Source organism: Sardina pilchardus, chromosome 4, assembly GCF_963854185.1.
Source record: "Sardina pilchardus chromosome 4, fSarPil1.1, whole genome shotgun sequence".
Taxonomy (NCBI): domain Eukaryota; kingdom Metazoa; phylum Chordata; class Actinopteri; order Clupeiformes; family Clupeidae; genus Sardina; species Sardina pilchardus.
In genome coordinates, this window is record NC_084997.1 from 11,602,639 (window position 1) to 11,615,795 (window position 13,157).

At 41.6% G+C, this 13,157-nt stretch overlaps 1 protein-coding gene across 1 annotated transcript; it reads right to left on the reverse strand.

Moving 5' to 3' along the window:
• Positions 1-585: 585 nt before the first annotated feature.
• On the reverse strand, positions 586-6,698 carry ttn.1 (titin, tandem duplicate 1). Its single transcript, XM_062534138.1, has one exon. The coding sequence runs from the start codon at positions 6,199-6,201 to the stop codon at positions 1,540-1,542; it is 4,662 nt and encodes a 1,553-aa protein (XP_062390122.1). The 5' UTR covers positions 6,202-6,698; the 3' UTR covers positions 586-1,539.
• Positions 6,699-13,157: the final 6,459 nt, after the last annotated feature.

Sequence of the window (13,157 nt, forward strand, 5' to 3'; positions counted from 1 at the left end):
CTGTTATGTCTTTTGCAATCATAGACACTTAGTGTTTCAGTGTTACTCTTGTCCTCGTCATTCAGAGCTGTGATTCTGAATGAAACTCCTGAAGTGAGTCCATCATTGGTTACCTTCATTGCCTTTTACTGTAGTACACAAAGAACCCTTACCCCCGTGTCGCCTGTGATGTTGTTACCTCTGCCAAGGAGGTTATATTTTCTTCGGGTTTTGTTTGTCTGTCTGTCTGTCTGTTTGTTTGTTTGTCTGTTTGTCTGTTTGCAAGATAACGCCAACAGTTATGGATGGATTTCAATGAAATGTTCAGGGAAAGTCTGAAATGATCCAAGGAAGAAACGATTCAATTTGGGAGTGATCCATGTCACCGTCTGGATTCAGGAGGCGATTATGTCTTTGCTTGGCAGAGGTCTGCACTCTCTGAGTGCTTTTCTAGTTGCATCTATTATGGTCTAATTTTTTAGTGGCAATGCGACAAGTTGCATCAACAAGAGTGATATTCCTGGAGTTACACAGTAGGTGCTTGGGATACTTCGACTGGTTCATGAGTTAGGCTGATTTTGTGGTCCAGTTATTTTAGAGAGTCACTTAGTTGTTACATTTGGACATGCTCTGTCAAGGTACCGTCAACCTGGCTCCTCCTTAGGTTAGGGATTCCGCTGATGGTGACAAATGGCCTCAATGATGCACTTGGACAGACATTGGCCATCTTTCTAATGTCCTCGTTCAATATTTACTGTAGAGATGTGAGAGTTGTCCTCTGCGTTGTGCTTCAGTTAATTCAGCCACTGAATGGGTGGGGTGACAATGGTACATTCATCTTCTGAGACTTCTTTCACTTCAATCGTATATCCAGACACATCTGATGTAAAACCATCATAAATAGCTCTGTTCTATACAATGGACAGAGTGGGGCTTGTGTTGTGAATCACAGGGATTTAGAGATGAAGAAGACATGCTGCAGCACACAGTTGTTATTTTCTGATGGTGACTTGGTGTTCAAACATTCTCATGTGTTAAACTGGCAGCCAAATTAATGAGTTGTTTACAGTTGCATTTTGTCCAAAAGATGCCTTCCTGTCATATTGTTGCAGGATGATCTTTGAACTTCCATCCTCCTCAGGGCAGTCAGAGTGATTGAATCCCTTGTTATGGCACTTGCTTTCGGCTCAGATTCCATAAGTTCAACTATATGCATTCACTGTCATCGATGTTAAGATGTTACTTACTATTTTTGGCAAGAGTTTGGTCACATAACAGATTTTGGATTCTACAATGGTCCAAGAGAGACAGCTTATCTCCCTCTTCTCAATAATATTATTGGCTATGCTTCAACCAGCATAATAGGTTAATGGGCTGATGGAGGAAGCATTTCTTTGCTGTGCTAAAAGTAATACTCAAATGGCACTTAGTTGATCCAAATGTATCACTGATTTTAATATTAACGCGGTTAGCTTTTGTGCCTTCAATTTAGCTGAGATTAAGCGCAAAATACCCAACATCTACCAACTACTACTGTTACTATTGCCACCACTACTACCACTATCCTACTATTACATAGGAAAGCAATGGTCTTGGATCACTTTTTCCTATTTCATTGTAGGCTGAAACTCTGAAAAGATATTCCTGACCTTCATTAAGCCCAGTAACTGATCCCTCACAAATCCTACTTGTTGTTGCCAAAATCCATTCCCCTGATTCTTTAGGCTGCATTTCAACATAGTATCCTAGAATCCTACCACCTCCATCAGAGTCTGGTTTCTCCCATGACAATGAGACAGTGTGTTTAGTGACATCAGTTAAGGTCACCTTACCCACAGACAGAGGGACCTCTGCTATTTTGACTGCATCCTGTGTTTCAGCAGGTAAACCAACTCCAAATTCATTCTCAGCCATGACTCTGAAGTAATAAAAATCACCCTCAACAAGATCTCCTATACAGAAAGTTGTCTTAGTGCATGTGGTGGTGATATTGGTATAACATTTTCTGGTTGAATCACGCTTGTCCACAACATAGTTCTTGATTTTGGCACCACCATCAATAGCTGGGGGCTCCCAACTCAGAGTGACATAATTCGTTGTTACGTCTTTGACAGTGAGATTCAATGGTGGTCCTGGAGTGTCCAACACTTTAACATTAACAAATGCAGATTTGGTTCCACTGTTATTTTCCAAATGTAGGGTATATTTCCCAGCATCATTTCTATCACATATGTCAATTGATACCACAGTGTAATCAAGGCCTTTTTCAACTTGAGCCCTCTCAGGAAGGTCCCCAGAATCTTTGGTCCAGATAATTTCTGGAGCAGGGCGTCCTTTGAAAGGTATCTTGATTTTCATAGAGCCACCAGCACGAACAACAATGCCCTTCCTCAGATCTCCATCAAGCTCGATCTCTGGAACAAACATTTTGTCTACAGGTTTCACTGTTTCAGGAAGGGCAACTGGTTCACCAACTCCTTCTTTGTTAATAGCACGTATCTGAATCTTATATTCCTGGTGCTCTATGAGCTTAGTGATAGTAAATGTTGTGGCATCTAGCCCGCTTGCTGATGTGCAGATGGTCCAACCCTCCTCATCTGCTTTGCAGATCTCCACAGCATATCCTTGAATTTCACAGCCACCATCGAAGATTGGTTTACTCCATGCCAGAGAGACAGAATTTTTGGTGGTATCAAGAACATAAGCATTTGTGGGAGGACCAGATTTAAATGTGGGGTCACAGGCCTTGAAGTAAATAGTTTCTTTGCTTGGTTTCCCAGGTCCAGCTGCATTTTCTGCTGAGACTCTGAACTCATACTCATGATCTTCTGTGAGTCCTGTCACTCTGAAACGAAGATCTGTTACTCTGCGCTTGTTGCATTTTGTCCATCTAACTCCTGCTCTGTCTCTCCTCTCCACGATGTACCCAGTAATTTCGCTGCCACCATTATTCTCTGATCGGCTCCAGCACACTGTCATGGAATCTTTTGAGATGCTGGTGATTGTGATATCTTTAGGTGGATCAGGAGCAACAAATGGATTTCTCATAATCACTGGTGCAGATTCCAGAGGTTCACCGACACCATACTTGTTAACAGCCATGACACGGAAAATGTATTCATTTCCTTCTATGAGCTTGGTTACTTTCAACAGAGTTGTCTCCCATTCACTAGAAACTTCAGTCCATGCAAGATGACTAGTTTCTCTCTTTTGGATGATATAGTGAGAAATACTACTGCCACCATCATGTTCTGGAGGAAGCCAAGAGAGTGAACATTTTTCACATGTCACACCAGAGACAATCAAAGGTCCTTTTGGAGGCCCTGGTCTGTCAAGAACTTTCACATTGTAGGATACAGTTTTAGTTCCAGCATCATTGGATAGACGGAGAGTGTATTGTCCTCCATCAATTCTAATGGCATCTTTCACCACAAGTACTGCTTTAAAGTCTGAGTTCTTGGTTTCACATCTAGCAGACATTTCAACTTCCACCTCAGCCTTGAACCACTGAATTGTGGGTAATGGCTTACCTTGCACATCCGCTTCTAGTGTGAATGTGTCACCTGCATTTACAACCATGATCTGGCTGAACTTAGAGTCAATATTGCATGTTGGTGGTTCAACTTCATCCTTTGCTGTGATTGACCCAGTGCTCTCAGATGGTTTGCTGATAGTACCAGCTGCATTTCTGGCAACTACCCTGAAGTCATACCTAGAACCTTCTGCCAGTTCTTCGACATGAAATTCTGTTTCTGTAACATTTGTGAAACTTGCCTTCATCCAGTGACCATCAGGAAGGTTCCGTTTCTCCACAACATATCCAGTGATCATGCTGCCACCATCATATTCTGGAGGAGTCCATCGCAATCTCACTGAGTGTCTGGTCACAACAATGGCCACAGGTGTACCAGGTGGATAGCAAGGATCACATGCTACACATCCTTCTGACACTTTGCTACATTTGCTAATACCGACAATGTTCTCAGCATAAACTCTGAACTCATATTCGATTCCCTCTTGCAATGGGGATGTTTTGAATTTAGTGTCTTTGATGAGGGTTTTATTAACCTTAGTCCATAGAATGCTATTCTTCTCCTTTCTTTCAAGATGATAGCCAAGAATAACACTGCCACCATCTGAGATGGGTTTGTGCCATTCCACAGTCATGGAATCTTTATTAAATGTTGACACATATGGAGTACCTGGAGGTACAGGCTCATTGAATGGGTACTGAGCGAGAACAGGTTCTGAATCAATAGCATGACTTTTGCCATATCTGTTTTCAGCATAAATTCTGAATTGATATTCAGCACCAGTTTTCAGATTTGTGACCTTCAATGTTGTTCTTGCAACTGTAGCAGACACTGTAACCCAGTCGGTGGTGGTTGTGTCTCTCTTTTGAACCACATAATTTGAAATTTGGCAACCTCCAGTGTACACTGGTGGGTCCCAAGACAGGGTAACACTATCTATACTGATATCCTCAAGCCTCACTGGGCCTGTTGGAGGACCAGGTTTGTCAAGTGTTATGATTTCAATACTTGCATCAGCCTGTCCCAGGGAATTGGCAACAGAAATATTGTACATGCCATCATCATCTCTTGTCGCTTCTTTAAGGGTAAATATGGTATGGTGTTCACTGTCTGTGACATTCACTCTTGTGGTCTGTTTCAGAGCTGCACCATCTTTAGTCCAGGTGATGGTTGGTTTTGGATGTCCTGCTACTGGAACTTCTATTTGGAGATCATAGCCGATTTGTACACAGTACATACTCAATCTGGGAAGGACCGCAGGTAGAATGACTAGGTCTTTTGTTTCAACAAAACTGCCAAGGATCCTGGGATCACTCTTGCCTTTATCATTAATAGCAATGACCCTAAATGTGTATACCTGACCCTGTGGCAAATTAGTGACTAGAATTTCAAGTGCCTTGACTTGAGCACACAAAGACCATTTGTCAGTGTCCTTTACTTGCATCTCAACTTCATAGTGGCTTATCTTGCTGCCTCCATCATGATTAGGTTTCTCCCAGGCAAGTGAAATACCTCTCCTTGTAACATCCACAATGGTAATTCGACCAGGTGGTTCTGGGACCTCTGAAATCTTGAGAGGCTCAGGAGTTTCAGCTGGTAAGCCAATGCCCAGTTCAGTTTCAGCAAGAACTCGGAAGAAATAGCTGCAGCCCTCTTGGAGTTGATCTACCTTCCATGACATTTTGTTGCAAGTCACAACTGGAGAGTATGCCTTTCTGGTGCTCTCCCTCTTCTCGACTATGTAATGTTTTATCTTAGCTCCACTATCTAAAGCAGGTGACTCCCAAGTAAGAGTGATGGAATTCTTGGTGATCTCCTTGACAGTTAAGTTCTGAGGTGGACTAGGTGTGTCAAGCACTCCCACACGGATGAAGGCAGATTTAATACCACTTGTATTCTCAACAGTCACTGTGTATTTTCCGCTGTCAAATCTATCAACATTTTCAATAACAAGGGAGGTATGGCTGCTTGTTGTGTTGATTTGAGCGGTTTCTTTCATTTTACCATCAGTTTTTCTCCATTTCACTTCAGGTGCAGGACGACCTCTGATTGGAATGGATACTTGCAAGGTACTTCCAGCTTTGATATTGATCATTTTTCTGAGGCCAGCATCAAGGTCAAGGTCTGGTGCCTCTAGTTTTTCCTCAAGGAGGATTGGTGCAGGCAGATTAGCAAACTCACCTGCTCCCATCTTATTTATGGCACAGATTCTGAATTTGTATTTATGTTTTTCTAGAAGTTTTGTTACCTCAAATGTTGTCTGTGTGATTCCTGTAGGTGGGGTACACACTGTCCATTCATCTGAGGTGGATTCACAGGCTTCCACAATGTATGCTTCAATTTCACAATCACCATCATAGATGGGTTTACCCCATGAAAGTACTACAGATGATTGTGATATGTCAATTACTTTGGGATTATTTGGAGGTCCTGGTTTGAAAACAGGATCCATTGCCTCCTGGAGAGAAGTTGCCACACTAGGTGATCCAACTCCAGCTGCATTTTCAGCAGACACTCTGAATTCATAGCTTCGACTTTCAATCAGCCCTGTAACTCTGAAGCGGAGGTCAGTCACATCACGCTTGTTGCATCTTGTCCAGCGCACCCCATCTTTGTCACGTTTTTCAACAACAAACCCCATAATTGGGCTGCCACCATCATTATCTGGTCTTTCCCAGGTGATAACCATGGAATCTTTAGTGATACTGGACACTTCAACACCTGTTGGTGCAGTTGGTGCAACAAATGAATTAGTAGCAATGACTGGATCCGATTCCAAAGGCTCACCAATTCCATACCTGTTAATAGGAATTACTCTAAAAATGTACTCATTACCAGGGTGAAGTTTTGTGATTTTCAGACTAAGAGTGTGAACTTCAGAGTCCACTACAGTCCAAACTAGTCTGCTTGTCTCTCTTCTTTCAACAATGTAATGGGATACATTAGCCCCCCCATCTTGCTGAGGTGGTTTCCAAGAAATGCAGCATTTTTCACTTGTCACTGCATAGATTTGAATTGGTCCTTCAGGTGGACCAGGTCTGTCTAAAACTTTGACATTGATATTTACCGACCTTTCTCCACCAATATTTTTTAATAAAAGGGTATATTGACCTCCATCTATGCGAATCGCCTCCTTTATGTACAGAGAAGCGGTGAAGTCTGTGTTTTTAATCTCAAGACGTGCTGTATTTATGAGCTCTTCACCACCCTTTAGCCAGTGGGCTGTAGGCACAGGTTTTCCGTGAATACCAGCATCAATTCTGAATGACTCTCCCGCATTTATCACAAGTAATGAAGAGTATTTAGAGTCAATGTCTATCTGAGGTGGATCAACTTCATCCTTTGCTGTGATTTCTCCAGTGCTTGGAGATGGCGTGCTAGAGATTCCAGCAGCATTTTTTGAAATGACATGGAATTCATATGTCTTCCCCTCATCAAGGCCAGTGACTGTGAATTCTGTTTCAATAATGTTATTAAAATTGGCTTTCATCCAGCGACCATCAGGACACTCTTTTCTCTCAACCAAGTAACCAATGATTTTGATACCACCAACGTTATCTGGCTTGGTCCATCTGAGGGTCACATCACTTTTGGTAACAATCACTGCTTCAGGCTTGCCAGGAGGCAAACAAGGATCTCTGGCAACTTGTATTTCTGACACTTTGCTGGCTTTGCTCAGACCAACAATATTTTCTGCATACACTCTGAATTCATATTCAATACCTTCATCAAGACCGGAAACTTTGAAATTTGTTTCAGTAATAATTTGCCTGTTCTGCTTCACCCAAAGAATATTGTTTTTCTCCTTACTGTCGAGGTGATATCCAAGAATCTTGCTTCCACCATCACTGTCTGGTGTGTTCCACGAAACAAGCATGCTGTCCTTTGTTGCCGATTGTACAAAGGGAGTACCAGGAGAACTTGGTACAAAAAATGGATACTGAGCAACCACTTCTTCAGACATCAGTGCAGAACTCTTTCCATACCTGTTTTCTGCAGCAATTCTGAACTGATATTCACAGCCAGTCTTCAGCCTGGCTGCTTTAATAGTTGTTCTTGCTACAGTTGAAGACACAGTCTGCCAGTATGTTGTTGAGGTGTCTCTCTTTTCCACAATGTAGTTATTGATAGTGCAACCACCGTCATATTCAGGAGGCTGCCATGTCAGTGTAATGCTGTCAGGTGTGACTTCATCAATCTGGATGGGACCAGTTGGAGGACCAGGTTTGTCCATAACAGCAACGTAAATGTCTGTTGTAGCCTTGCCTGCTGTGTTTCTAAGTTTAATGGTGTACGTGCCAACATCATCTCTAGTTGCCTCTTTGATTACAAGATGTAGGTTGTCGTCAGTGAATTCTGCATTTACTCTGGTGGTTTCTTTCAGAGTAACACCATCTTTGAGCACAGTGACGGAAGCCTTTGGTTGAGCTACATATGGCACATCAATTTTAAGGTCATTACCAGCCATAATACTGAAAGTGCTGGACAACAGCTTGAATGTTGGTGTGATAACAACATCTTTAGTCACTACAGGCACACCCAATAGGCGGGGATCACTCATTCCTTTCTCATTGGTTGCTAAAACGCGAAACGAGTACTCCTCCCCTTGTACTAGTCCAGTCACTACAGCTTCTGTTACTTTTACGACTGTGTACTGTGTCCATTTTTCTTTGTCTTTTCCTTGCATCTCAACAATGTATCCTGAGATACGACTGCCTCCATCATGATCAGGCTTCTCCCAGGATAAGGTAACACTGGTGCCTGTGACCTCTTTAAGAGTGATTTTGCCTGGTGGAAGAGGTTTTTCAGAAACGTTAATAGAATCGTCAGTTTCCACTGGCAGACCAATACCAAATTCATTCTCTGCCATCACCCTGAAGAAGTAGCTGCAACCCTCTATCAAATTTCCAATTCTCAAACTTGTTTTGGCACAGCAGGAATTTACAGTACAGTATGCCCTCCTTGTAGATTCACGCTTTTCCACAACATAGTGTGTTATCACTGAACTGCCATCTATAATGGGAGGGTCCCATACAAGGGAGACAGAATCTTTTGTAATCTCCTTAATAGTAAGATTTTGAGGGGCTCCAGGAGCATCAAGGATTCTGACATTAACAAATGCTGTTTTTTCTCCAGAGTAATTTTTCACTGTCAATATGTATTTTCCACTGTCAAAAAGGTTAACATTTTCGATCATTACCGATGTAAATGATGGTGTGTTTTCAATATTGGCTCTCTCCAGTGGTTCGCCATTCCCTTTGGACCAACTGATCTCAGGAGTGGGTCTTCCTTTAAATGGAACAAACAGCCGGAGTGTGCTGCAAGCACGGAGGCAAATGATCTTTCTAAGCTCTGCACTCAGCTCAATTTCAGGAGGAATGGGCCTGTCCTCTGCTTTCGGTGTTCCTGGCACAGATGCTGGCTCACCTACCCCTTCACTGTTAAGTGCTGCAATGTTGATTTTGTATTCCTGATTTTCCTTAAGGCCTGTAATGATAAATGAAGTTTCAGTTAATCTATCCCTTGGAGAGACAATTGTCCATTTGTCTTCCTCAGGTAAGCAGGTTTCCACCATGTATCCTGTAATGTCAGATCCACCATCATAGACAGGCTTGTTCCAAGCAAGTGTAATGGAAGACTTTGTTGTATCCAGAATTCTTGGATTGCCAACTGGTCCAGGTGGGAACACTGGGTCACATGCCTTATAGAATTGACTTTCTGGACTTGGCAAACTAAAACCTGCAGCATTTTCTGCTAGAATTCTGAACTCATATTCATGTTCTGGAGTAAGTCCAGACACTTTGAATCGTAGATCAGTCACACTCCTCTTATTGCATTTGACCCAACGAACACCATTCTTATCTCTCCTTTCAATTACATAGTTAGAGATATTGCTTCCACCATTATTCTCTGGGTGACCCCAGCAGACGACCATTGAATCTTTAGTAATGGTAGTCACCTCAGGTTGTTTTGGAGGATCAGATGGCACATATGGATTGGTAGCAAGTGTTGCCGCTGATTCAATGGGTTCTCCAACTCCATACTTGTTCACAGCCATCACTCTGAAAATGTACTCTTTGCCATTTAGCAGTTTAGTGACCTTGTAACGGTTTGCCTCTAAATCTGATGCCACATTTTTCCATGTAACTTTGCTTGTTTCACGCTTCTCAATTATGTAGGTCTCTACCTTGGCACCACCATCATGTGAGGGTGGTAACCAATTCAAGACACATCTCTCAGAAGACACATCAGAAACTTTGAGCTCATCAGGAGGCCCTGGTCTGTCAAGTACCTTAACGTTAAACACTTGCTGAGCAAAGCCACCAGGGTTTCTGGCTGTCAGCAGAAACATACCACCATCTTTTCTCAAAGAATTTCTGTTACTCAGTGTTGTGGCAAAGTCTGTACTTTTGATTTCTATTTTTGCTGCGTCGTCCAACTTTTCTCCATCTTTGGTCCAGGCTACAGATGGTATGGGTCTTCCTGTGACAGTCGCAGTCAAGGTGAAGACATCACCTGCTTTCACCACCAGCACATTATTGTAAATAGTTTCAACATCAATCCTCGGCTCTTGGATATCTTCTTTACATGTGATGACCTCAGATGCTTGAGATGGCTTGCTGACAGCACCAGCAGAATTTTTTGCAAGAACATGGAATTCATAGGATTCATCCTCTATTAGTTCACTAACAGTGAATGTTGTTTCCATGATGGTGCCGAAATTAGCTTTGACCCAGGAACCATTTGGCATCTGCCTCTTTTCTACTGTATAACCCGTGATTGAATAGCCACCATCGTCTTCAGGTTTTTCCCAGCGAAGAGTCACTTCGTTTCTGGTAATATTAATAGCCAATGGTTGACTTGGAGGATCCACTGGGTCCAAGGCAAATGTCATCTCTGATAGTTTGCTTGGTTTGCTCAAACCCGCCATGTTCTCAGCTATCACACGGAATTCATAAGCAATTCCACCCACAAGACCAAATGATTTGTAGAGGTTTCCAACCACAAGGGCCTTGTTAACCTTCTTCCAGAGGATACTGTTTTTCTCTTTCCTCTCAATGTGATAACCCAAAATTGGGCTTCCACCATCAGATGGAGGCTCATTCCAATTAATGGTCATTGCAAGTTTAGAACAGGTAACAACCTGGGGTGTTCCTGGTCTTCCTGGGACATCAAATGGATAAGCTGCAATAACAGGCTCTGATGATATGTAGGGGCCAACACCATACCTGTTTTCGGCTTTAACACGGAACTGATATTCAGTTCCTGTTGTCAGACGTGCGGCCTTAAATGTTGTACGAATAACTGTTGCTGATAGCTTTACCCATGACGTTTCTGTGGTCTCTCTTATTTCAACAATGTAATTGTTGATTGGCATTCCGCCATCAATTTCTGGTGCTTCCCAAGAAAATAGGACGTAATCACAAGAAACTTCATCCAACTTAATTGGTCCTTTTGGAGGTCCAGGAGTATCATGTATTTGAACAGCGATAGTGTCTGTGACTGTTTCAATTATGTTCTTTCCAATCATAGTGTACTCTCCACCATCATCTGTCTTGATCTCTTTGATTCTCAAGATAGTTGAGGTTGCTGTATTGTCAGTGTTAATTCTCTGTGTCTGTTTAATTTCTTCACCCCCCTTCTTCCACACAACTGAGGGTCTTGGACATCCCAGCACAGGAATTTCAAGCTTCAAGTTATCTCCTGCCCTGATTACCACTGTCTTCTGGTAGACTGATCTGAGATCAAACTGAGGTGCTGCAGTTTGTTCCCTAAATATGACTGGCTGACTTTCAAATGGGTCGCTCTTTCCTTGTGCGTTCACAGCCATGTTTTTCAATGAATACTCTGTATTTTCTTTTGTAGATTTGCAGATCTGTTTCAACAAAAAATATAATTACTTAAGTATCTCTCAAATTGACTGCTAAAATATACCTAAATACTCTTTCTTATGACTTTTTGCTTTTTATAGACAATGTTTCAGAAGAAGTGAACAACAATTAGAGAGCCTATAGAGCCAAATGGGTTAGAGAGAGGCAGAGCAGTGTCTATTAGGCTATATTTAAACACAGAGCTTAGCTGTGGAAATGCAGTCTACAATGGGTTGTCTTTTTGGCTCTTCAATGCTAGTGTATGGATGATAGAAGAATGGAATTATTCTTGCTTAATGTGCTCAAGCCATTTCATATATGATACTTAATAATGTTTATAAATGTTAGGCTATAATGTACAGGTGCCAGTGCCTCAAAGAGTTATTGCATATATTCGGTATACTGTAAATACCATTAGTCAAAACATAAACAAGCTGTACAAAAAAAACAGTCACATTAAAGAACATAATCCTGTTTGATCAAATTAATACAAATGCTTGTAATGAACTAGCCAAATCTGTATCTGATCACTTTGTAGGCCTAACAACAGCCATCTATATTTAGCAATATGTTTGACGCACCAGTAGACCTGACCTAGAGATGTGTCAAAAGTTCCACCTAGAATGCCTCAATAATACTAAGTCATTAGTAGTCTGTGGGTAACAGATGCTATGGCTGAGGAATGACTATTCACTGTGACAAAAATGGCAGACTGTCACTTGATTGACAGTCACCATGTGGCACATAACAGAAGGTGCCACTGATATCCCCACCACTGACTCACTTCAAAACTGGGACACCACTCTAATACCACTCTAAGCCAATGTCTATTCTCGGATTTTCTGAAACATTGTGCCTAATAAAAACATTGAAAATTCAAAATGTAAAATTCTAATCTAAGAAATCTAATCTCATTGTAATTTTTAGAAATGATCTTTGGGTTAGCATGCATTGTATTCAACATGCTTCTCACGTCTGCAAATGTAACAGTTTAGTAGCGACACAAACATTCTTAGAGTCCATGAAGCTGAATGTATGAACTTTACTTTAACATATCTATGAAAAAATAGAAAGTTAAAAGTAAGGTAAAAGTTTCTTACTTGTGTCACAAGGATATCTGTCAATGATGCATTTTTTCCCACAGGCCTGCTCTCCTTATCCAAAGTGTTTAGAGAAATCCAGGGCTGTTGAAATATATAAAGAATAAAGGAAACAAGTAAGTAAATAAAATAACTATTGTTTTGAGTATTGTTTTGTTTCCCACCTTGCTCTATACACCTGAGGCAAGGCTGACCAGGGAATACTCACTGCTTTAAAGTGCTGGTTGTATTTAGGCTACACCCCTGAAAGCAGCATCACAGCTGCCCCACTCTGTCCTATTGGTGGTCTGGGGCAGATGCATCATGGGGGAAGTATGCATTTTATGTCATGTCACTCCTGTGACTAAGTACCGTTACTTTAATGCCAGCCCTGTAAAACCTAGTTAAATCCTAAATAGTGTCATATCTGAACAGGAAAACAACAATGACCGATGACATCATGTTATTCTGTCATGCCTAAATTAGATGCCTAAATTAGACTACCTTCCAACTCAAGCATAGTTTATTTCAGCAGAAACTGTTCATTCCAATGTTTACTGATGCCATTGTAAGTATTGTTGAACTAAAAAGTCTGCTAAAAACCATAAACATAAACCTCAAAATCATCATGCTGCAAAATGTCAAAGTCAAGGATCTGTTCTGCTGTAACCCCTCATTGATGGAATAACACCCAC

Bases quoted from the DNA above. Each gene is read 5' to 3' on its own strand.
- ttn.1 (XM_062534138.1), bottom strand. From the start codon at position 6,201: ATGGTTATCACCTGGGAAAGACCAGATAATGATGGTGGCAGCCCAATT.